Source organism: Cynoglossus semilaevis, chromosome 10, assembly GCF_000523025.1.
Source record: "Cynoglossus semilaevis isolate Cse_v1.0 chromosome 10, Cse_v1.0, whole genome shotgun sequence".
Taxonomy (NCBI): domain Eukaryota; kingdom Metazoa; phylum Chordata; class Actinopteri; order Pleuronectiformes; family Cynoglossidae; genus Cynoglossus; species Cynoglossus semilaevis.
This window is the reverse complement of record NC_024316.1, coordinates 3,345,672-3,369,577: the sequence shown is the minus strand read 5'-3', so window position 1 is coordinate 3,369,577 and position 23,906 is coordinate 3,345,672. Positions and strand designations below refer to the sequence as shown.

General features: G+C 39.6%; 5 protein-coding genes across 6 annotated transcripts; all 5 read left to right on the top strand.

The window, feature by feature from the left end:
* Window positions 1–1,333: 1,333 nt before the first annotated feature.
* Window positions 1,334–8,760, top strand: ppardb (peroxisome proliferator-activated receptor delta b). The gene is made up of 8 exons (XM_008318189.3): window positions 1,334–1,787; window positions 3,744–4,133; window positions 4,378–4,529; window positions 4,643–4,781; window positions 5,299–5,501; window positions 5,630–5,836; window positions 5,932–6,175; window positions 6,798–8,760. Exons 2-8 carry the CDS (start codon window positions 3,803–3,805, stop codon window positions 7,043–7,045), a joined length of 1,524 nt encoding a protein of 507 aa, XP_008316411.1. The 5' UTR covers window positions 1,334–1,787; window positions 3,744–3,802; the 3' UTR covers window positions 7,046–8,760.
* Window positions 8,761–9,306: 546 nt separating this feature from the next.
* On the top strand, window positions 9,307–12,601 carry mkrn4 (makorin, ring finger protein, 4). Its single transcript, XM_008318188.3, has 8 exons — window positions 9,307–9,500; window positions 10,355–10,483; window positions 10,565–10,812; window positions 10,890–10,975; window positions 11,097–11,353; window positions 11,441–11,548; window positions 11,867–11,963; window positions 12,054–12,601. Exons 1-8 carry the CDS (start codon window positions 9,469–9,471, stop codon window positions 12,198–12,200), a joined length of 1,104 nt encoding a protein of 367 aa, XP_008316410.1. The 5' UTR covers window positions 9,307–9,468; the 3' UTR covers window positions 12,201–12,601.
* A 131-nt stretch (window positions 12,602–12,732) lies between these two features.
* On the top strand, window positions 12,733–16,913 carry fance (FA complementation group E). Its single transcript, XM_008318187.3, has 10 exons — window positions 12,733–13,747; window positions 13,929–14,505; window positions 14,614–14,658; window positions 14,748–14,804; window positions 14,960–15,103; window positions 15,185–15,308; window positions 15,663–15,735; window positions 15,861–15,927; window positions 16,010–16,135; window positions 16,231–16,913. The coding sequence occupies exons 1-10, from the start codon at window positions 13,539–13,541 to the stop codon at window positions 16,336–16,338; spliced, it is 1,530 nt and encodes a 509-aa protein (XP_008316409.1). The 5' UTR covers window positions 12,733–13,538; the 3' UTR covers window positions 16,339–16,913.
* Window positions 16,914–17,042: 129 nt separating this feature from the next.
* rpl10a (ribosomal protein L10a) lies at window positions 17,043–19,619 on the top strand. Its single transcript, XM_008318186.3, has 6 exons — window positions 17,043–17,136; window positions 17,684–17,755; window positions 18,014–18,094; window positions 18,760–18,908; window positions 18,995–19,167; window positions 19,408–19,619. Exons 1-6 carry the CDS (start codon window positions 17,132–17,134, stop codon window positions 19,576–19,578), a joined length of 651 nt encoding a protein of 216 aa, XP_008316408.1. The 5' UTR covers window positions 17,043–17,131; the 3' UTR covers window positions 19,579–19,619.
* Window positions 19,620–19,770: 151 nt separating this feature from the next.
* On the top strand, window positions 19,771–23,855 carry LOC107989130 (protein MRVI1). 2 transcript variants are annotated; one of them, XM_025059048.1, is made up of 13 exons: window positions 19,771–20,625; window positions 20,712–20,775; window positions 20,864–20,939; window positions 21,064–21,091; window positions 21,587–21,727; window positions 21,818–21,949; window positions 22,208–22,340; window positions 22,415–22,455; window positions 22,529–22,576; window positions 22,654–22,790; window positions 22,875–23,003; window positions 23,206–23,316; window positions 23,393–23,855. In XM_025059048.1, exons 1-13 carry the CDS (start codon window positions 20,596–20,598, stop codon window positions 23,520–23,522), a joined length of 1,200 nt encoding a protein of 399 aa, XP_024914816.1. In that variant the 5' UTR covers window positions 19,771–20,595; the 3' UTR covers window positions 23,523–23,855. The 2 variants fall into 2 exon arrangements, with proteins under 2 accessions (XP_024914816.1, XP_016891171.2); XM_017035682.2 differs by having other exon boundaries at window positions 22,526–22,576.
* The last annotated feature ends 51 nt before the right edge of the window (window positions 23,856–23,906 follow it).

Here is a 23,906-nt window from a genome sequence, read left to right as displayed (position 1 = left end):
ACGTCTTTATGCTTGAATTTGTCTGACGCCAGTCATTGATGAAAATCTTTGAACGTTATGACAGAATAAGAAGAAGAACCCTGTGACAAATTGCACCGACTGCATGTAAATTTTAATTTTTATCAACCTCTAACTTCAAGAGTCCACATTTGCAACCTCTCATTTTCGAGCTGGGATAAACTAGTAATGCTTTCTGTGAGAACAACTCATAAAGTTGCTTTATATGATGCTTTATACTTCTTTTCTTGTGTTGTATCTCTGTGTTACTATGTACGTTGCCCAGGATTTGGGAGCCTTCCAGTTATCGCTAACTGTATTTTTGAATTTTTCTACTAGCTAGCATGCTAACACCTGGATTGAGCTTAAACGGTTATTGTATGTTATATCACCAATTGACAAAAACACTTCAGAATTGATACTAAACAGTACAAACCACATCTTTTACTTATATGCAGTTTAATGAGCAGCCATCTTAGTTATGACCTCAGGGTGTGACCTTTGTTGTTTCCACAGTCCTGTGCAGAATAATAGGCTTTGTTGGGTGAACTTGTTGCTCCTGTGGTCTATTGTGCTGTTGTTGTTTACTTTTACCTGTTATGTCTTCAGGTACTGTGAGAGTACTGTGTTTTGGAAATTAATTTTCCCACAGGGACAATCAAGTGTAAGTCTAGGGGTTTTGTTTTTCATGGAACATGTGTACAGTTTGTATTGTTCCTCTGTTTCTTTTGGCTGATAACTTTAGCTGAGGATACAATGGATTCTCTTCCGACATTACCTTGCCTCTTGTACTCAAAGTACTTGCCTTAATGTCCTCCTCTTGACTTTGACACCTTTCCCTGTGGTCAACCACCTCCTGACACCGCTAACCTTTTACACTACAACCAGGTCCCAGTCATAGAGCTGGCAATCAAGAACGTTGGTCAAGCAGGAACTAAATTGTAAAAAGTGTATCAGTTGTGTCAGTTCCAGAAACAAAATTAACTTTAGTAAATTGATGACATCTAACTAACCAAATAACAATACATATACCTAAATAAATAAGTTGTGGTCAGAATTACCCAAAGAACAACAAAGAGGTATTAACTGCAGTAAAGGATAAACTCTAGACAAACTCATTCTTAAACACTACTATTTCTAAGAAAACATAACGCGATGTTTTTAGGTTTTATTGAAGGGAAGATGTTAAAGGTGACACATTTAGATGTGCTTACCAAAAAATCTCGACAAATGAACAACCTTTTATTAAATGTAGTGTGACTTTAATTGCCCTTTTTAAATGAATGAAAGTCACCGCAAGAATAGCTGCACAAATTCGTGTACGTGTCTGAGTGCTGCGTGCGTGCGTGTCTGAGTGTGTGTGAGTGAGTGTGTCCTGGCATGTGACGGGGAGGGAAGAGGTTGGGGCACTGAGGTAAAGCAAAGCAAAGCAAATCACAGAACAACTAGTATCGGATAGAGCCTCATCTGGATTGTCGGTTTGTCACTTACCGATACTTCTCTGCACGCGTTATTAAAATTAACACATAATATACCCACTCATCGTAATTCTCCCGTGAGCCTCAGCGGTACTCTATCTCCCCATGAAGGCCTGGATCGCTCTAAGTTTATGTTAGCAGTCGGACGTTAGCTCCCCAACGCTAGCTCTGTTGCTGTTTACTTCACACAACTTGTCAACGGCCGATCGATCGTGGACCGGACTCAGGACTGCGGTTTCCCGTCTACTACCCATCAGTTGTTTTGGCAGTTCTTTAAACTCCAGCGAATGAGCAGCGACACTACCAGGAGAGGTAAGATCTATTGGCAAAGCAGCTAACATTCGTTAAAGACACACGGGAATGTGGGTCAGCCACGCTAACAGCTACTAGTAGTCAACAGTGAGGATTAGTAGCCAACTAGCTGCGGGAGCTAAAAGAGCGACGACCGACTGACAGCACACAGATGGCCAGCTTTATATATACAGTTGTTTACTGAGCCTGAGGGGAAAAGTTCAGCTGTACAGAAGCCGTTAAATTTTTTCTTGGCTCGTAACAAGTTTAGGACATTCACAGATACACCCGAAAACCACAGTGACAGGTTGCCTCTGAGATGACTTGTCTTAAAGGCTTAAGCGAGGATGAGACGGTGTACAACATATTCGCCCATCGTAATTAACCTAAAGTTCATAAGTAGACTGTATATACTTCGAGTATTGGATATATATGTCTTTCGTTGAAGTGAAAACACACGGCACCGCACGCTTAAACACAGTCCTGTTTAAGTTGCAGCATTGCTGGATTCTTAATGTGCCTTAATGAGGTGTAATAGTTAACAGCTATTATAGTTATAATCTGTATTTCTGAGATTTTTTCTGTATAGTAACACGAGTCGGAGAAACTAGGTCTTGAATTACTGTCTGTCAGGCAGTGCTTGAAATTGTCTCGGTATTTATGTTGAGATCTGTCTAATGCAGTTGTAACAACGAAATGCCTCTTCTGTGGGATTGATTTGAAGTTCTATTTAATGGTATTGTCCATGTAATGAAGCTAACATTGCCAAAACGTCATTAAGACCTCATAACATGAACCTGACTATGAATCCTTTTTTTTTTTTTTAGAATATTAGGTGTCATAGATTTTTGTTGAACTTGAATAAAACATAAACAACCGTTTGTAGCATTTAAAGAGCCTTGACACATTTCTGTAATTTTTAAATGTTTGACATTAATACAATTTGTTCATTGATTTGCTAGATACACATAAATTTATGAATGAACAAATTTTGCTGACAACAGTCTTGCAAAAGCTTCCATGAGGTTTGAATTTGATTCTGACTGATGACAGTGCTTGAAAACATTATGATACAGTTAATGAATAAACAGTGCTGCTGGTGTTTGGAGGGCTCAGCCACATTCACGGACAGATTAATCCACTAGAGGGCCGGGAGGCAAAAATGTAGCCCCCACCCCCAAAGCCCTCTCCTCCACTACCTCGCTTGTGATCAACACTGCTTAGTGTGTACATAGTGCAAGCACACTGTCCCCTTAAAGCACTCACCGAGTACACTCTGCACCCTGCCATGGAGCTGAAGCAAACAATAATACAGATGTCTACAAGCTGTAGAGAAGATAAAGTTGACTTTTTAGGATAGTGAAGGGCAGACAGTGGTTGGGTCTGGATTCTTTTGTGTTCGACTCTGCACTTCAGTGACAAAGACAGCTTCCTTTATGTCAAGGCTTAATTAAAGTCAGACAAACACACATTCTGCATATAATTCAAATGATAGTTGGTAAATCGAAACATGCACACCTTTGCAATGTACATGTATTCACTCGATCATTTTTGGTAAATTATCTTACCAGAGAGAAAAAAGGTTATCACTGTCCGTGTCTTTTTCCCTCACCGATAATGAAGTGATAGCTTTACAACAAGTGTAAATCATGTCAAGGGTCATTGCTATCAAACACATGCTCTGGTTCCTCAAACACAGCCAGTAGAATTCAATCTATTGAGGAAGGGATCATCAATAGACTGATTGTGAAAGAGTAATGAGTTAATTCATTCAAGTAACAGCTGACACAACTAAGATAAAGGGAGGTCATACCAATTTTTTTTTAGCAGCTGATCATAAAACAGACCTTAGAAATCTGCCCTTTTGTGTTTATCGAAAAGCGTTTTTTAATCTATTTTATCTCCAGGCTGGTCATTAAATACACATTGTAAGCTCAGTATTGCTCTATTAAAACAAATCCAATTGTTTGTTCACAGTGGAGCTATGATGGCAACGTGACAAGAGGGAAGCCGCTGAGTCAGCTTCAACAGGAACCATGGAAGGTTTTCAGCAAACTGACACAGAGCATAACAAGGTGAATGGTTACTGTAAGCCCAGATTCCCTCAGGACAATGCAGATGTCAGGTGGACATCGCCAGTGGGAGAATCTGGAGGTTCAGACAGCTGTGGTGCCACAAGTGTGTCAGAGCTGACGGACCTACAAGAGCTGAAGGCCAGAGAAAGTGATGATGATGAGGATAGGGATGAAACAGAAGTGGTGTCTGTCCCTAAAGGTCCAAACGGGGACCAGAAGAGCCCAGAAAATCACGATCAGGAGGAAAATGATCACAGCAAGCAAAACAGCAGTGCGGCAAGTAGCTACACAGGTATGAATTTTTAGTTTTTAGTTTATTCAACTTTAAAATATAGAGATGGTACACCATAGATGAGCCACAAAAAATAAGCTAGAAGACATTGATGGTTTAAGAACGGAGCTGCCAATATCAACATACAAGGCGACCATATTGAAGACAGTTAGAAACTAATTCTCGTTCAGGCTGGAATGAAAAAATGCTCTTGGTAAATTAATAAAAATTTTTTACAATCAACTTTTAACTACCATTATTGCAGATCTGTCCCACACCTCCTCGCCCTCTCTATCGGAGCAGCTGCGTCTTGGTCGTGAGGACAGTGCAGGGTCTGGGATCAGTGTGGAGTGTAAAGTCTGTGGGGATAAGGCTTCTGGCTTTCACTATGGCGTACACGCCTGTGAAGGTTGCAAGGTACAAAGTTTGGATGCATGTTAATGCAATATCAATAAGGCGTTATAAAAAGTAATGTAAACTCGTTGTTTGGTTTTGTGTTAGAAGTTGCTTCAACAACATTTTTTTTACAGGGCTTTTTCCGACGGACCGTACGAATGAAACTGGAGTATGACCGATGTGAGCGGTCGTGCAAGATTCAGAAAAAGAATCGCAACAAGTGCCAATATTGTCGCTTCCAGAAGTGCCTGTCTTTGGGGATGTCCCATGATGGTGAGATAAGATATTAGATAGTTTTAAATTATTTTTCAGATGAAAGTCCTTTATTGACCTCCTAATATCATGGCTTCACATGTGTGATGGAGCAGGGAAACAGAATTATACCAATGATTAGGTTTTCTCTCATAGCTGCTTATTCCAATTTTATTGTTTTAAGATATAACTGTCTGTTAGCCCTTAGATTAGTCTGTATAACCTTTATAACATACACATTTTTTAGCGTTCACTCAGAAACATGTTTTTAACTAACATTCTAACTAGGATATGTGTGGTTTGATTTAATTTTTATTCACTTTGATTCCTGTTTCTGAGCAAACCCACTAGAAGGAAGGAAAGAAAGGGGAAGCAGTATTTGTTTTACAAGGGGAAGAAGCTCTGTTAAATAACATTTGTCTACCAAATGTAATTTAACCAAAAAAATAAATATATAAATATATATATTTCATAAGAGAGAGCTAAACTAAAACCACTAGTCATAACAAATCCAACATGTTTGTGTATGTTTGCTCAGCGATCCGATACGGACGTATGCCTGAGGCGGAGAGGAAGAAGCTGGTTGCAGGCTTGCTCGCTGAGGAACTCAACCTTGGTAAACCAGGTGGCTCTGACCTGAAGACCTTGGCCAAACAAGTCAACACAGCCTATCTGAAGAACCTCAGCATGACCAAGAAGAGGGCCCGCAGCATCCTGATGGGCAAAACCAGCAGCACCTCAGTACAGTCCTCTCTTTAAAAAACAGTTATTAACTGATGCGTTACAGAACTGGAGAATATCTTCTTTTACAAGCTTTAGCTAATGGAAATGAAAACATTTACACATGTCTGTTTTTGCCTTCCTTTTAGCCTTTTGTGATCTACGATGTTGATACACTGTGGAAGGCCGAGAGTGGATTGGTGTGGAGCCAGTTGGTCCCTGGTGCACCACTGACCAAGGAGATCGGGGTCCACGTATTCTACCGCTGCCAGTGTACCACTGTGGAGACCGTACGAGAGCTGACCGAGTTTGCCAAGTGCATTCCAGGGTTTGTGGACCTCTTTCTAAATGACCAGGTCAGCAGTTTTCTGTGTGCTACAGTGTGGATTCATTTCTATATCTGCACAAAGAGATGCAAATGTACAGCCTTATTTCCCTGTGCTTTCTGCAGGTGACTTTGCTCAAGTATGGTGTGCACGAGGCTATTTTTGCCATGCTGCCCTCTCTCATGAACAAAGATGGACTGTTGGTGGCCAACGGAAAAGGTTTCGTCACCAGGGAGTTCCTGCGAAGCTTAAGGAACCCTTTCAATGAGATCATGGAGCCAAAGTTTGAGTTTGCTGTCAAGTTTAACGCCCTGGAGCTGGATGACAGTGACCTGGCACTATTTGTTGCTGCCATTATTCTCTGCGGAGGTGAGACTGGATGGTTTTGTATGCTAAAAGTATCATGTGAAGCCAAAATGGCTTCGTCTTCTACTTACAGGTTGAATATTTTAATGTGATGAGAGTTTGGAATCTAAATATTTCTCAACGTTCTCACAGAGTTCCATGCTTGTCTGATCCCAGCTGGTGTAGAGCAAACAGGGGCATTGCATTTAGACAAAACAAAGTAGTCAAACGGCCTTTTTCACATGAGAAAATTCGGCAGCTCGCACAACTTCCACCTGTTTCCCACTGAAAACAGCAAGTACACCTTGGATTATTTTGACCAGGATGAACAAGCTCTTTTCTATATTCTTTTCTTTCACATAACATTACAGTCTATTACAAAAGGTGCTGTTTCTCTGAATTCTGTCTTTTCTAACCCGTATGGGTGCAGTTTGAAGTTTCAGACCACATTTGGGGCCAAAGTTAACATAGCTGAACTGCACCAAAAACGTGAAAAAAAAGTGTAAAAAAGTAAAATTACACTTTTCTTATCTTATCTTTAATGACTTTAAAAATATTTATCAGTACTCTGTACTGTTTCTGTTGAATTGTTTTTATGTCTGTGTAACTCTTTTTTTTCATAATCTTTTGGACTTTCTTCCCACAGATCGTCCCGGGTTAATGAACGTGAAGCAGGTGGAGCAGAGTCAAGACAGCGTCCTCCAGGCATTGGACCTCCACCTCCAGGCAAACCACTCGGACTCCCTCTACCTCTTCCCCAAGCTGCTGCAGAAGATGGCCGACCTCCGTCAGCTGGTTACTGAGAACGCTCAGCTTGTCCAAAAGATTAAAAAAACTGAATCAGAGACTTCGCTGCACCCTTTACTACAGGAGATCTACAAGGACATGTATTAGTGTGCTTCTAGCAATACTGTTACAGACTTAATTTTTACATTTTTAAATAATACACTGCATTCAGTACAAGCACTGTTCAGGGTTTAGGCACGGATTTTTTTTTATTATTCTTTATTAAGTGAGTCAGTCAAGTAGCAGGGATAATGCAATCAGTCTTCAAAATGTGTCAGCACTACCTTCAACACAACAGTGTGATTGTATGCAAGTATGTTAGAGAGAGAGAGAGAGAGAGATATGAACATCTGGAATCATTTGCTGCAAGTGTTCGTTTCCCACAACGGTCACTTAACAGAGAAGATGAAATGTTTTCTCACCCAGGCTGCTCCTATTACATCCTCACAGCAACGCTGACCCCAGAGCAGTGTCTACAGAGAGAGCTTCTCCTCACTCACCTTAGCTCTGAGTTTTGCTGTGAAGGGAAAGAATTTTGTGTTCCTACACCGGTGGCACTGTTGCAGAAATAAAAAAAAAAAAGAGCCATCTGTTTGTATTTTGTAAGAGTTTCTAACGTTGACAATGTTATTGGTGGAGTGATTGATATCAGACTAAACTGATTTTGTTGAGATCACCTTTATTATCAATGACTGCCTTGTTTGCCATTTGGATTAAAGAACACAAACTGGGCTGGCTCCAGCAGTGTAGGGCTCTCTCATTACAGCTCACTGTGCAATGTTATTTCCATTTTTTATAATGGAATTTTGTTTAGCTCTTGTCTTAAAGCCATGTACCAGAGTGGTAACCAGTGGACTGTCCTGCACAGATTTAGCTCCTGAAGCTGACACTATAATCGCATGAATCCCGTTGAAGTACAAGGGACGGCATGTTTTTGTTTTCTCTGACATGCACATTATCATGAACTTGCCATTTTTAGTATGTTTTTTCTGTTGTTATTTTTTCCCCTTAGTTTATTTTATATTATTTTTAATTATTTGTAATTGTTGATCATACTTGTGAGGACAAACATGAAATTATCATTTTGTGTTCATGTATTTAGTATGTGTTATTTTATAGTCATGCCTGCCTGTAAAATTTTGGTCACACCAAATATTCCACCGGACATACAAACACCTGGATACAAGGCATTTGCAGGGTTAATCTAAAGCCATCATACTGTAATGATGTTTTATTGGGATAATTGTTTATCAAAATCAAGCAATTGAAGCAATTGTTTTTCCTTTTCACTTAGTATATAACCACATGTTTAGAGATCTACCTTGTCTGTGTGCAGTCTGATTTGTCAGGTTAGGAGAAGCACAAAGTGTAACAGACTGTTATCTGGCTTCATACATTTCTTATGTCACATTCTGCACACTTGTTTTCTTTTTTGTGTGTGCTAACTCAGAGTTATGTGAGCGGTGGATCACACAGACTCGAGTGTCTTGGTGTGCTTTTATTCTGTTTCAATCCCTTATCTACCTCCAATGTAAATTCTGTGATACAATTCCACTCTGTCATCCAATCTGTCAGTTTAAAAAATATAATTATTTCTTTGCCTTAATTTCTGCTTTTGGTACAGTTGTAGTAAAGACAAAGATTCCACCAAAAATGAGAGACAGTTATGTAAGCTACCTCTGTGCCTGTTGTGTAAGTGATGGATTAACATTTGTTTAGAAAAATTCAAAGACTGGAGAGAAATCAATTTTATAAACCTATGTATACTACCTGCAGATGTAGTTTAGTTGCATCTAACATATAAACTTTATTAGAAACACTGATTTTTCTTCATTTTGTTGGTGCTATGTGGTATGTGTAGTGTGTCTGTGTTCCATATTTATATCAGTTTAAAATCTTTTGAGATATTTGCCAAATAATGGGTTTGGGGTGGTGTATTCCTTTAAAAAGGGAAAACAAATTACTGGTACTGTTCCCACAAAAGTCTAGCCGTTTGTCATTTCAGCCATTGTTGGTGTAAAAAAAGGCAATTACTGTACTGTAAGTGAAAAGTTGTTTGAAAAGTCTTTAATGGTGGCCAGCTGTACTGTAAGTGAAAAGTTGTTTGAACAGTCTTTAATGGTGGCCAGTGGTTTTCAAAGACAGCCCCACCGGCCAGCTGTGGTATGACACCCGGAACTGCACTGCACTCCGCATATCTTCAAAACAATTTGAGATGAACATTTATCTCTGTCGTGTTTTAGACCCGATCAAAAGTGAATAAATATAATTTTGTAACGACCTTATAGTGCGTTAAAACAACTATTTCAAAAGAGGGCCTCGTGTAAAAAGTTTGTGAAACACTGACTTGTAAAATATTTACATGGTGGTGAACGTGACTGGCGCTTCCTGAAGACACAAACGTTACGCACGAAGGTTAACGTCACGTTTCCATTGGTTAGTCCCAGTGTTAATTGGTAAAGGCGACCGGCTGTTAACTATTTAGACGATATGCTGTAGGTCGCTCATCGCCTTCTCAAAACACACGGAGGATGGACACGGGTCGCAGTGGAGTGGTCTGTAGGTAAGACGACCATTTCAACTGGTGTTGAACTGGTGTGAGTCTGTACAGCATTCAGAGACGTTGAAGTAAAAAACAAACTGCTTTTCGTCCATTTGAAACTGTCGTTTTCAAATTATTTTCAGGGTTAATAAAAGGGATCCGAGTTTTTTTGTTTTCAGTTTGTGTTTGATTTGTGTTGTCGAGAAACGTCCAGACTAGTTTCAAAACAAGTGCTTGGGTGAATGTCGACGGACTTTTCTGCATTTCTCGTAGCGAAATACACTTAAGCCTGTATTCAAGCACAATTGTCAGAGTTCTATTAACCGAGTTTGGATGTAAGGACATTAAATGTATCGCGTACGATCTTGCTGTTCGTAACTTGTTAACTTTTTCAGCCAGTGGAATTTCAGATTTCCGACATGACAAAGACTGGGCATTTGAGCCGTTTAAAAAGCTGTCGATTGTTTGGGACGTTTGTTTTATTGCTGCTCAACATACTGTGTGCGTTTTGCTATCAGACTGTCACATTCAACGTTATGGGCAAGTACGATTAACACTTGTTTGTGTACACAAAGCCAGCGTGGTCATTGTTGACTTTTGAAACTTGTACAATACTTGCTCGCTGATCAGTTTTAGCAGATCACAAAATTGTCCTCTGCTGCCTCTAGTCTCCATTTAACGGTACTACACTTCCGTTGTTGCACCAGTGGTCAATTTCCTGCAATTGGTCTACATTTTAGATGTTTTAAATTTTGATTCACTGGAATATTAAGGTTTTTGAGGATTTAATTGATTAAATGAAGAATCCAAAGTAAAATGTAATGTTCCATAGGAGCTGAAAGACTTGCTCTCACCTTTCTCTTCTGTCACAACAGGCGATTCATGAATGGCTCTTGCAGATATGGTTCAAGGTGCATTTACAGTCATGTGTTGCCAGTTCTACCATCAGCCCAAATATGTAGATACTATCAGAAAGGTGGCTGCTGGTTTAGGGAGCGGTGCAGGTAAGCGTTACTTCACAATTCACTTTCTATACAGCTGTGTACTGTGATTATGATGACTAATGTTTTATTTTCTGATGCTAGGTTTCTCCATGTCCTTGAGTCTGATGTTAATGAAGCTGCAGCAAGTAGGAGAGGCTCAGTCCCTGTTGTTTCCTCCTCCTCTGCCTCTTATGCAGCTAATGCTCAACCTGTGAGGCGGGGTTCAGAGCCCACTCTGCCAATCACTGTTAGACAAGAATGGAGTAGAGGAGGGATTTCTGTTAATGTCGCAAACTCTCAGCACAGCACTCGGCACAGAGTTCTGGGTGTTGCTCAAGAACAATTGCCAGGTATTAACATTTTTCCTGAGGAAATGACAATTCTAAATGTGTCTCCCTCAAGATTTTAAACAAATTGCTTTTCCCAGGTACTGGTTCTTCTCATAGTGTTTCTGGAGACCTGGTTCAAAGCTCAGACATTGCAGTAGGGACATCCGAGGAAAGGAATGAGCAGGTATGTATGTGATGGACTTTTTTTAAAATTATTTTTCAACTTCAAGAGACCTTTGGGTCATTACTGACTTTAGGCCATTACATGTCCCACCTGGCTCACTTTGTTTCTGTGTGTTCTGCAGAACTCTTCAGACAAGGCACCAGATGAAGGAGCTGCTGCTGCAGCTGCAGCCTCTGGTACCCAGGTGAAAGGAGAGGAAACAAGTTCTTTCCTCCAGAGTAAAGATGTAACCTGTGGCATTTGCATGGACAAAGTGTATGAAAAAATGAATCCTGGAGACAAGGTTTTTGGAATACTGCCAAACTGCAACCACTCATTTTGTCTACAATGTATAATGACTTGGAGGAAAACGAAGGAATTTGGACCAGATGTGGTGAAGTACGTGAGAGTTGCATTTGATCTATCTAACGCTGTCTGACTCGGCATGAAGTGATGAGGTCTAAACCTTTTACAATTCCTCCTCAGGAGCTGCCCTCAGTGTCGCGTCAGGTCTCCATTTTATGTGCCGCACAGACAATGGGTTGAAGGTCAAGAAAAAGAGAGCCTAATTGCAGCCTTCAAAGAAAAATGCAGGTATAGTCATTTTCCTTCATTTTAAATTAAAAGTGGCAATCACTACAACACTAAATTCTATTGGATATTTAACTGCTTAAAATGGCTGAGGGTTTAACACTTTATTTTAAATATGTTAAGGCCATATTTTTTTTTTTCTATTTTTATTTATCAACCTACATTTGTCCTTTGACTGCTGGTTTTGCCTCTGTACCACTAAAAATTAAGTTGTAGGAAATTAACACACGAGTGATTGTATTATAATTGCATATAATGTAGATGTTTTTTGGTTGTTGTTTTTTCCCCAAAAACCTACTGTGTCAATGCTTTCAATTACAGCAAGAAAAACTGTGGCTACTATGCACGGTACAGATGCTGTCCCTTCAAAACAGAATGCCTATACAGACATAACCCTTCACATCACAGATCATTCCGGGTAATTATTCTTCACTCTCAATGTTGCTAGTGGTTTTGCTTAGAGTTTACACGTCTTTTATATATATATTTTTTTTTCTCCTGCTCACAGTATCCTATAGAAGATGATGAAGACTATGATGGCATTGATCTGCTGAACTTCTTCATAGCCATGACCCTTCTCAGTGGTGATGATGACGATGAAGACTTTGAGGACTACGAGTTTCCTTTCGATCTTGATGAGGAGTATGAATACTGAGACTTTTTTTCATTGTTTTTGTCAGTGTTTGAACCCACTGAATGGGGCCTTGACTGGTGTAGTCATTTGTCCCAGAACTGTTGTGTTCTGAACCTTCTCTTGTCCTCTCTGAGGTTTAAAATACACGAGTAGCTGTGATTGGAACATGACCACATACCACAGAGCGCCAAGTGTGTTCATGTGTTTGATTAATCAGCAGCAGAGGCTTTAACTACAAAACCAATTGTCTTGTGAACTTGGCTTCTGCATTCTGTTGCTGCTTGAAAAGTACTTTAATGACGCAGGGTTTGTGACTGTAAACATTCCAGAAAATGAAGATGTGCCCTGTCTTTTTTTTTTTTTTTTCTTCTCTTTGAGCCAAAAAACATGTTACAAGTTGTCAAATTCCACTTTAACCATTTGAGCAATATTATTCTCAATGTTTCTACAATCAATTTGTTTTTTTTTTTTTTTTTTTTTTTTTTTTTTTTTTTTTTTTTAAATGTTGTGTGAATGGTAGTTTTAATTGTCTAAAGATAAATGTGTTGTGTCTCTACCTGATGTCCACTACTGTTCATGCGTGATTCTAGTGATGGCAATCTGTTTCTGGTTTTGGTAAGAACACAATGTTAAGATTTTATCCCTTTTAAAACAAGTAGTACTTGTACACAGAAAATAAAACATTGCTTCACACATTATCTCTTTGAAATGTTGTGCTATATACTCCTTATTGGCATGTTTTATTGTAATTTTTGTTTAAATGTTTTTTTTTTCTTACTGTTTTTAGTTAAAAATCAGAAGTATTTTAGTTAAAAATACAAAGAATGGTGTGTCTCAATTCAGAGGCATTTTTCAGACCCTACTTAAAGTTCACTACTTTACCCTAGTCAAAGGTTCAGACAACATTGAGCAGCATGCAGCTACAACTAAACATGTTTTTGGCTCCATAGTCTGGGAAAACCAACATGGCTGCCTCTAGAAAGAGTCCCCTGCAATGAAAGAAAGAACTCGTACAATGAAAACAAATATCGTCAAATTCATGCTAAATTGTACCTGTTTTTGTTCCAATAATAATAAAAAAAATAGCATACAGTAGTTAATTTACAATTCTACAATTAATGTTAGAGACTAGAATCTGTCGTTCCTGGTTTGCCCGCTAGATGGTAATGTGAAGCAAACATTGAGATAATTAGTTTATAATAACAGCTACAAAGAAGACAAAACTAATGGCGGTTTTTCAATAAAGTTACGGATTGGCAGCTGAAACTCCTTAAGATGGTGCTCATAAAAAGTAACTAAAACTTAGTTGAAACTGTAGAAGCAAACTCGGTTGGTATCTGTGTGACGCTGGCCCTCGGTATGAGGAGTTTTTTATGTAAGTTTGACGGTCAGTCGAGGCTTTTGGTTCACTCTCTGATGTCCGGAGCCTGTGGAGTCCAAAGAGCCCTTGACGTTTTTCGTAAGCAGCAGAGAGCAAGCTCTGACTCCATGTTCCTCAGTGATTTTATAAAAACTCTGTGTCAGGATGAAGTGGCCACTCCACAGACTGATGATCAGCCGCTGACTGTGTAAGTACGGGAAACTGGCCGTGGCGATATACTTTTACACCTTCCTTCACTCGTGTTATTAACCACAGTTAACCGCTGTTTACTGTTCAATTCTGTATATTGAAGTGTTCACCCATTTCTGATATGCTGCTGCTGTTTGTTCTCACTACGCTATATCGCTCTGTTTTCTCCTGTATTTCAGTAAACCCCTGGTGTGCCTGTTTCCAGCATTATTCACGCAAAACCTTCTGTCCTTCATCAACCTGCTCCACCCAGCTCTTCCTCAGACATCTGTTCTCCATCTCCTCAAATGTCTCAGTCAGGATCCTCATCCAAACCCCTGGATCTCTGCCTTGTGTCGACAGTTGAAGAGGAGAATTTCAGCTGAGAATGATGAACCTCTGTACACTCCACAGTGCAGCCAGAGGCTGAAGGAGCTGTCACAGCATTTATGTGTTAGTGGCCAGAGTGGAGGATGGTCCAGTTGCTTCAGCAAAAAAGCAGAATCAGTTTCTGAATATTCTTTTGGATCATCTGGAGCAACTCAAAGAAAAAGGAAAATAAGTGTTGTCATTTTGGACACAGATGATGAAGATGCAGGACTGCAGAGTAAACGGATAAGAACGGATGTCTGTGGCAGGGATGGAGTAAAAGCTGACAAACAAACGACAAGTGAGGAAACATCAGTTGAGTTGGAAGAACGTGCAGCAACAGAACCTTCTACTGTGGAGCTGCAGCCTGAACTTGACACCAGTGACTCTCTTCCTGAGCATGTTAAAGTATTTGCTGATTTTTATTGTAGATTTTATTATAAGAAAGTTCACCGTATCTGGTTTTATCCCACAATTTACAGTTAAATTAACAGAACCTGTCCTCTGCTCTTCCAGGCTTCTGTTCTTCAAATCAAAGAATTACTGGAAAATCAAACAGAGGTGTGTGGTCACATTAATGTGTTCTAAGTTTATAACCACATAACTTGTGTCAGTGTGATAGTAATATTTTATCGTGTGTATGTTTTTAGTGGGACCAGGGCTCCACAGATGTGTGGAAAGTGCTGAATGAATGTGATCCTAATCAGGTAGTATTTAAATATTTGGTTTTAACATTACAGTCCTGTAGATATTACAGTCTGCCTGTGTACAGAATGTGAGCTGCTGTAAGACTACATTTAAAACAACTTTGCCACCTGCTGGTCTATTGATGGGATGGAAACAATGTTTATTCTCTTTTTAGGTGGAGATGTTATGCACTTCCTTAGGTTTATCTGATTTACCAGAGGAGATTTTGCCTAAACTATGCAGCAGCGTTTTGACTCTCTCTCCTGACCTCAGCTACAGCTCAGCATCATCACTTATCAAGAGTCTCTTTCTGGACAAGGTACAGCATATGCTCTTACAATGAGTTGATGCGCATTTCTATTTTAGTTAATATTTGGAATTTGTCGTCATTCCTGCACAGGTTTTGTCTCTGTCAGAACCGGCCTCCAGATGTCTAGTGACAGCATTGACATCACTGTGCAGCCATTATCCCAGACCTTCATGCCACACTTTGATTGGACCAATTCTAAGGGAAGAGAACATAGGTGATGGAAGGAAACTGCGCTTCAGCGTCACTGGCTCTTACTTTTGATCTAAAATTAGGTTGAAGCCCCTGAACATTGCATATTGACTTAAGAATTCTACACAACCAAAAAATGCATTTTCCACTATAGTATTAGATGGTAGTTTTTAATGTCATTTGGTTCACTTTGCAATTATTGTTCAAAATCACCTCATGCTTATTTAACTTTTGTAGCATTTAAACAATCCTCTTGAAATAGGTTCTTTACTTTTGCCTCTGTTGCCCTGTTTATATACAGGCCAGAACAAGGACTTTTAACAGTTCTGTGTCTCTGACCTCGGCTGATCTGTTTTTTTGGACTTTGTTGTTTTTTCAGGGGATCCACAGGCAGAGCTGCTGAAAAGGTTGATAGACTGCCTTGATTCACATTACAGACTCCTGCTGCTTCAGTAAGATCTAGTTACTAACAGTTTCCACATGTCAAAGGGAGGACACGGTGAAATTAAATTCTACAAAGTGGTCATCAACTGCCCAGCTGTTTGTTGACACTGCCTTTTACCTTCTATCCTTACAGAATGACATTTAAAATGTCATGGAGTGAGGCACTGCTCTCTGTCATCCACAGTTTGCTGGACTCCAAGGTCAGACCAGTGTGTATTCATGGGAAAGTGTGCAAATCTAGGAAGAGTGGTATTTCTAATTCAAACGTCACGTTTTTTTCAGCTCGACTTGAACGAAGAAGTGTTCACAGCATTTACTGAACAGCTCGTCAGTGATTCTTCTAAATTCACAAAATCTGTGAAGTTTGCAAAGATGATGTTAACTGTCCTCACCAAATACAGCAACCATGTAAGATTTAAGGTTTTGGTTGTATATTAAATAGGTTGTTAGTATTTTACAGCTGTTTGACTATAACCAAAATGTTGTGTCTTTTTCTATTTTAGGTTAATGCTACAAACAAACACTCTCTAGATGGCTGCCTGACGTTACACGAGACTTTTCTGAAAAAGTCTCTTCAAGCTGCTCTAAGGAAAATCACACATGCCAAATGATCACACTAGTACAATAGTCAGCCAGCATCTACACACTTGTTAAATGTATTAACAATGTGTGTGTAGATTTAAAATGTTTCCCAATGCACTTTTATGGAAACCGTTATTTATTACATTGTTATTATTCATCCTCTGTGATTTTCATATATGAAAAGTCAAAACATTACTGTTTACGTATAGTATCATAGTATGAATGTAAACAATGATTTCCTGCAGCTGTACATTTGATGATTAATATTCAATATTATTATAGTGTTTTTTGTTCTCCTTTAGTTCTGGATCAAAAATAGTTGAAAATAAAATTATTATATTATATATTTATTTTGAAGTGCTAAGAAATGTATAATGTACTAAGATCAATGTAATATTTACATAAATACATGTATATGAAATTTGGAATACTTTATTATTAGTAGGCTTGTAGACTGGACTACATTTTCCTCTTGCATGGGTCATGTATATGAATTGAAAGCATTTTTTAAAAATATAACTATGTCATTTAGTAAATCTTATGACCAGACTAAAGAAAAATAAATTACAAAGAATTAGACATATAATTAAACCTGTGGTTAATCATTCATATTCCAACAAAAGAGGAGACTGTGACATAGCTAAAAGAAAAACCAATAAAGATCATTTCGATTTGACAGAATAAAAGAGTTAGAAGTCAGTTTTTAAAAAATATAACAAACGAGTACGTTTCAGGGACGTCACTACAGGCGCCTTTATTTTGCGTCATTTCCGGAAAGACTTCCTTTTCATCCTAGCGAGACGGGAGCGACCAGCCGCTAAAATGAGGTCAGTGATAATTGGACCGTATATTGTGTAGAAATACATTTAAAGGCATACATTTGTTTAGTTGTGCTGTTGAACCTCTAACTATACTATATTTTGCGATCGCTGTGTCGTAACGTCCTTTTATTTTAAGTTAAATGGTGCTATGTTCCAAGTATGGATGCCATACATGAGCCGGCGTAGAGCACTCCGATAATCTTACTCAATCCGAAGCCATCCATTGATCACAAATTTGTTTAAGATCATAATTCAACATTAAATGTTATAATCAGCCACCATTTAAGTTTTTCACACCGTTCTGGTAGCACTTGCTGGTGTTTTACTTTATTACCCCTCAAGTGTCCAATACCGCTCGAGAACCACGGCACCGTTTACTGCACTTTACCTAAAATATAGACATTTTTTTCTAGCTAGACGTTTATAGTTTGTTCATTAAGCTACATGTCTGTTTTATTTGTCACTAAGCATTTGAGGAATGAACATATTAACGAATGATTTATATGCTGCATATCTAATGTGTTCCGTGTGTTTTACTCCATGTTATTTGCAGTAAGGTCACCAGGGACACGTTGTATGAAGCTGTGAGAGAAGTTCTGACGGGAGCAAGGAACAAGCGCAGAAAGTAAGTGTGGAACAGTTCTTACAAGTGTGTGGCATCGTTGTATATGGAAAAAACATTTGTTATTTCTGTATGTAATACAGAAGGGACACAGTCATTAAATACAACAATAGAAGATTATTACAACAGTCACATGTTATGAGCCTGTGGATAAATGAATGGACTTGACTCATTCTGTGCCCCATAGTACTGAAACAGTGATGTGTTTACATTGTAGATTTTAATGTGAATCACTGTTAAACTTGAATTGTTTGTCTTTAGGTTTCTGCAGACGGTTGAGCTGCAGATCAGCTTGAAAAACTATGATCCCCAGAAGGACAAGCGTTTCTCCGGCACTGTCAGGTTCGACCCTTTACTGTTTCACCCAATCTTTTCCCTGTGTGCTTCCAGCCCTGTCTGAGTACAAACCAGCCTTTTCTTTTTAAAGGCTTTGTCAAATAAATCTTATAATTTAAAAAGGACCAGACAGGCCCGGGGCAGGCATGGTAAAGTACTATGGGTAGTCTGACTGAACCAACGCTGTGCTTCGGCCGGTGGAGGTGAAGCAGACGGACCCCTACCCTGGGTCTTAAAACATGAGGGGAGGCTTTGAGTGACTGAGCTCTTTGGTTCATGTTCTCAAGCCGACCAATTTATGTAAACCCAAGAGGTCTGCTGGACACCGACCACAGCAGTGGTATGGGTAAGAATTTCTCTACTACAGTGTACAGTCAAGTTGGTGTGGCATTGGATGGTAGATTCTTTTTATTATTATTATTTACAACATATGATTTAATACCCCTCCTGGAGTTTAAAGATAACTTCCTGATTGATCCTTTATCTGAGTTAAATCATTTTTTTTGTGTGGCCTGACAATCAAACCTGATTTTTCTATGAAACTGAAATGGCATTTACTAATGTCTGGAAGTGAACCCTCTTTCCAATAACTTGCACTGCTGTGCCACCCAGCTGACACCAACTGCTGTAAAAGTATCGTCCACATCATGGTTGTCTGCTTTAATGTACAGGCTGAAGAGTCTCCCCAGGCCCAAGTTCTCCGTGTGTGTTCTGGGAGACCAGCAGCACTGTGACGAGGCCAAAGCTGCAGAGATGCCTCACATGGACATCGAGGCTTTGAAGAAGCTCAACAAGAACAAAAAGCTGGTCAAGAAGCTCGGTGAGTATTGAAGGACGAGAGTCGGTCGATAATGTATGATGTGTGTTCCAAGACCTTGTTGTGACTTAATTTGTTTTTATTTTTAGCTAAGAAATACGATGCCTTCCTGGCCTCAGAGTCTCTCATCAAGCAGATCCCACGTATCCTGGGTCCAGGGCTGAACAAGGCTGGAAAATTCCCCTCCCTGCTCACCCACAACGAGAACCTGACCACCAAAGTAGAAGAGGTCAAATCCACCATCAAATTCCAGATGAAGAAGGTAATTTGAGCAGTACATCAGCTGGAATGTAACTTTTAATTTTCCCAGTGAGTTTGGTTGTTACTACATCAGCTTGATTCATTTGGCACCATTGAAATAGATTTAAATCTCTGGTGTTAGTTAGTGTCAAACTGGTAGATTCACCAGTTTGACACAACACTACATTTAACAACAACATTGCAGTGACTGCTGTGAGAAGAAACACGGCGCCCGTGCTGATCCCTGACTCTTGTGTTACAGGTGCTCTGTCTGGCCGTGGCCGTCGGACACGTCAAGATGACAGAAGATGAGCTGGTGTACAACATCCACCTGGCCATCAACTTCCTGGTGTCACTGCTCAAAAAGAACTGGCAGAACGTGCGTGCCCTCTACATCAAGAGCACCATGGGAAAACCCCAACGCCTCTACTAAATGATGGCTTTTGTTTAATAAAAATGGACATGCTCCAAAGATGTACTGGTTCGAGTGTTTTTGTCACATTAACTTCAGGTGTTTTTCAGTCTCTCAAATAAGACCAGAAACACTGTCATTAGTACAGAAAAATCTGCAGTACAAGAATACATTTAAAATATTAGAAAACTGATGCACTGAGGGCTCGACAGCAGAACCGTGGTAAAGTGAGGGACGACTGTACTCATCTGCTATTATAGTTGAGTCTGAATAAGAATACATCAATATGAATCCTCTTAAAAGTAAGGTGTAATGTAATTCATTAGTGTAGTACCAGGTGTGTACTCCCTCTTCTTATTAGCTTAAAGGTCATATGGTAGGCTTTAATGCCAGATAAGATGAGTATTTTATTTTAATGTGTAAAAAAACAATAATTTTTGATCAGTGCAATGGAGAAGAAAACCTGATCTTGATGTACCTGGAGAAATCATATGTTCAGATTGATCATGAATTGGAGTCTTGGTAAAATACCTGTGTTTCAACCTTTTTAATATGTAAAAGATATGTTAAAAAAATTAAACAGTTTGGTGCAGAACCACTTTGGAGATAACTAAATGTTTGGAATAAAGATGATGAAACCACATTTAGTCCTGCTGTTTAAAATACCACACAGGTGTTAATGGTTAAACCTGTTATAAGCTGCGTACTTCTTTTTTGCTGCATTCTTTTGATGTCAAGTCAACATTTCAGATCACATCTGATCATTTAGCAGCTGTGAAACAACAACAGGTGGAGCCAGTCAACTACCCATGATCCTCCTGAGGTGACCGTCCTGCACTGGTTTGACAGTGGATCTCATAATAGGATTATCTATTCTGAGTACAGGAGAAAGACAGAAGGAGAAAATGGACCAAACACCAACATGGAAGCACAGAAACCTCGTCCTGGACTCACTTTAGAGATGGTTTCACTGATTTAATCTGCTTTTTACCTGAGATTGACAATCAATCCTGACAATCCTGGATTATTGCAGCAGTGATGGCAATGGACGAGGTGATGAATGCTGAGGTGAGTGAGGTTTATGTCCTTCCTCTTACTTTTAAATTTGAAATGTTGATCAGAAACAGAGAATGTTTTTCTCCGAATTCTCTCAGGCGATGGCGAAGATGAACAGTTACTTCCTGTCGACTCTGACGGACAGTGAGGACAGTGAGGAAGGTAACAGAAATAATAAAGTTTATTTCATCACATTCATTCACACAGTCACGGCTCTGAATCAAAGTCTGTTTTTATCACAACAAACCAGACACCAGTCAGGAGGAGTCACAACCTGCCACCAGCTGGTACGATCTGTCCATCATTGAACGCGTCAGCTTGAACAGGTGACGTATTTTAACTGTCAAATAAACACCTTCATCGTACTGTAGATGTTATGACTGTGATTGTCAGTCACAGACGTGACCTTGAGTTGACCTCACACTCTGACCCCTCCTGTTTGTCTGACAGTGTGGAGATGTCAGAGGCCGATCTGGAGGTGAGACCTTCAGCAAGTTTGATTTTTGTTTCTTCTGTTGAGTCACAAGATTTTTATTTATATATTATCATAGAGAAAAGATACTGCACTATTTATTGTGCTTGCTCAAACAGTAAAATCATAATTTTATACCTAAATATGTCTAAGCATACATTTCACATTTAAATGATATATTTCCTTCATATTATATTCATGTCATATTTTTTTTAATTATTCATGTTGTGAATACTCATAAAATTTGAGCAGTTAAATCAAACAAGAAAGTATAAAATTTAGTAATGAATTTAGTAATGAATCTTTATGACAAACAAGAAAGTATAAAATTTAGTAATATTTCATGAATCTTTATGGAGACACTGGCATTTATTGAATTTTTAAAAAGTAAATCAAAGCATGTCGCCAAAGGGCCCAGTCCATGGTACTATTGTACTTCACCTGGTACACTTGTACTTCACCTGGTACATTTGTACTTCACCTCTGTGTTGTCTCTGTCAGACAGCTTACTCTCAAATTGCTCTGGCCTTTCGCTGTGACCAGTACACACTGAAGCAGAGGCTCCAGGCAGAGGAGCACTCACGCAACCTGGCTGAGGAGAACATCCAGCTGGAGTTGAGCAGAGGCAGGGAGACGCTGGAGGTAGCAGAGGGACGACCTTAATGTTAGACCTCAGGGAGTGGGCCTGGGCTTGTACTGAATAAACGTGTGTGTGTGTGTGTGTGTTCTTAGGTCCTGAAGGGCCTGTGTCTGGACAGTCAGCGCAGTCAGATCCTGCAGAAGCTGGAGCTGTGTCTGGACATCATCAGTGGGACTGTGGGACGGATCTCTACCACGGCTGAAGTCCTCGGTGCGGTCCACCAGGTTTGTTACTCCACTGCTCTAGGGAAAAAAAGTGAATTAATATTTTTAAGTCCAACCTTGTTTTGAACAGAAAGTAGAACTCTGAAATCTGAAGTAAACAGAGATATTTATCCCACTGATCTTTTAAGCACAAAATATGTGATTTTTAAATTATATTTTGGCATTCTTTTAGAAACATTGAACTATGTCTCACACTTTCCAGTAACTAGTGCTGTTACTCACTTAAAACAGACCTGTAATTCCCCTTTTCTCCAACAGGAGGCCCGTATGAGTTGGGCGGTGGAGCTCATACTGGCTCACGTGGAGAACCTGAAGAAGCAACATGAAACGCTCCAGGAGGAGCTGGAGGAGGCCAGGAAAAAGCTCCTCTCGGACCCCGACGCCTCCCCAGGTTTTTATCCTCTTCTGTCTGTGTGCAGGTGTTGGTCGGATGTATTTATCAGGTCATTGGTCCTTTACTCCTAGATCCTGGTGAAAGTGAGGACACGCTGAGAATCGGCCCAAAGGTACAAACATACATCATGTCATTCAGCTTCGTCCAGTCTGTTGTTACTTCCTCTCTTCTCCCTGACGCAGAAGTTTGTTCGAAGGAGGGTCAGTGTGTCCATCGTTACCTCTGAAACCCAGGTAACGTGGTTTTAGCCGAGCTCTTTCACACTGTGCTCCGATTTGTCATGTCAACAGTGATGTTTCGTGCTCTACAGGAAAGAAGGAAGCAAGACTCCAGACAGCGGTCAAGTCGAGAACCGTCCAGCACCAAGTCCTGCCCGTCCCCGTCCCGCAGCTCGGACTCTAGTTACTGCACCATGAACAAGGACGACAGTGTGTTAGTGGAAGACAGGTCGAACTGAGGGGACATTATTAAAACCACAAAAGCACAATGGCCGACTAGTTTGTTTTACATGTATATATTTAAATCTTTTAGGTCAGCTGATCCATATGGAGGTGCGCTTGAAGTCTTAGCTTCTCAGCCTCCTCCAGAACCTGATCCCATCATCAGCACAGAGCCTCTTCCTTCAGAACCAGTGGTCAACAGGAAAACACTAAACAAAAAGTACAGCGCTCTGAATTCTACTTCTCTCTGCCTTTCTTATTACTGCTGTTCCCATATTGACGTTGTCAACATCTTCACATTGAGCTGGAATTGTTAAGTGCTGTTTCGTTTAAGGAACTAGAACAAAAGAGAGCCTCCTGTCAGTCTTGTTGTAGTAATTCTTAACGATGACACATTTAAAAAAACTTTGTCGTTACTACAGTCCCCCTGTGAATACCTTGCGGCAAAGACACAAGAGAAAACCTGTTCCTCTGAGAAAGAAACCCGACAAGGACAAGATTCTGAATGTCCACAGACGGAGCTCTGCGTTCACGTGAGTTCACAGAGCATCTTCTTCTCTCTGCCGATCTTTTTCTCTTGAACGCAGGCTGAACCCCATCTCTCTTCAGGTATGGGTCTGTGTGGAAACTACATCTGCCAAGTCACTGGAAAAATTGTTGCCACTGGCTGCTCATTCAGTTCTGCCTGTTGCTGCTTTTCTCTGTCCTGGTGTCGACTTTTGTTTGGTGGAATCTTTGAGATGTAGATGCCTCAAGTGTTTCCAACCTTTTCTGACTCACGGCACTTATTTACCATTAGAACCGTATATGTACTGTATATATATAAATATATATATATGTAATGAAATATATTGATCTTCTGGTTTCAAATTACTAACAATTTACTTACTTCAAGTGGAACCTGGCCTATTTAGTTGAACAGAACTTCCAGAGTTCCATTAATATTATATATTGTATTTATATATGTGTTTGTATGTATATACATATTACAATTGTCTTGATTAATCATGATCATAATTAATCACGATTAATCAGGATATACTGAGAACTAAACATTCTTTAATAGGAAAAAAAACAGGAACTGAAAAACAAACAAAGGCAGGTTGATGTATTTGATGTATGA

Excerpts from the sequence above, each read along its gene's own strand:
- ppardb (XM_008318189.3), top strand. The coding sequence starts at position 3,803 with ATGGAAGGTTTTCAGCAAACTGACACAGAGCATAACAAGGTGAATGGT. Across the intron at positions 4,530-4,642 it reads ACGCCTGTGAAGGTTGCAAG|GGCTTTTTCCGACGGACCGT; the intron begins GTACAAAGTTTG and ends TTTTTTTTACAG. Across the intron at positions 5,837-5,931 it reads ACCTCTTTCTAAATGACCAG|GTGACTTTGCTCAAGTATGG; the intron begins GTCAGCAGTTTT and ends TGCTTTCTGCAG.
- mkrn4 (XM_008318188.3), top strand. The coding sequence starts at position 9,469 with ATGGACACGGGTCGCAGTGGAGTGGTCTGTAG. Across the intron at positions 10,484-10,564 it reads TGGTTTAGGGAGCGGTGCAG|GTTTCTCCATGTCCTTGAGT; the intron begins GTAAGCGTTACT and ends TTCTGATGCTAG. Across the intron at positions 11,354-11,440 it reads TTTGGACCAGATGTGGTGAA|GAGCTGCCCTCAGTGTCGCG; the intron begins GTACGTGAGAGT and ends ATTCCTCCTCAG.
- fance (XM_008318187.3), top strand. The coding sequence starts at position 13,539 with ATGAGGAGTTTTTTATGTAAGTTTGACGGTCAGTCGAGGCTTTTGGTT. Across the intron at positions 14,659-14,747 it reads TACTGGAAAATCAAACAGAG|TGGGACCAGGGCTCCACAGA; the intron begins GTGTGTGGTCAC and ends GTATGTTTTTAG. Across the intron at positions 15,736-15,860 it reads TACAGACTCCTGCTGCTTCA|AATGACATTTAAAATGTCAT; the intron begins GTAAGATCTAGT and ends CTATCCTTACAG.
- rpl10a (XM_008318186.3), top strand. Across the intron at positions 18,095-18,759 it reads CGTTTCTCCGGCACTGTCAG|GCTGAAGAGTCTCCCCAGGC; the intron begins GTTCGACCCTTT and ends TTTAATGTACAG. Across the intron at positions 19,168-19,407 it reads TCAAATTCCAGATGAAGAAG|GTGCTCTGTCTGGCCGTGGC; the intron begins GTAATTTGAGCA and ends CTTGTGTTACAG.
- LOC107989130 (XM_017035682.2), top strand. The coding sequence starts at position 20,596 with ATGGCAATGGACGAGGTGATGAATGCTGAG. Across the intron at positions 20,776-20,863 it reads CAGTGAGGACAGTGAGGAAG|ACACCAGTCAGGAGGAGTCA; the intron begins GTAACAGAAATA and ends ACAACAAACCAG. Across the intron at positions 20,940-21,063 it reads GAACGCGTCAGCTTGAACAG|TGTGGAGATGTCAGAGGCCG; the intron begins GTGACGTATTTT and ends TTTGTCTGACAG.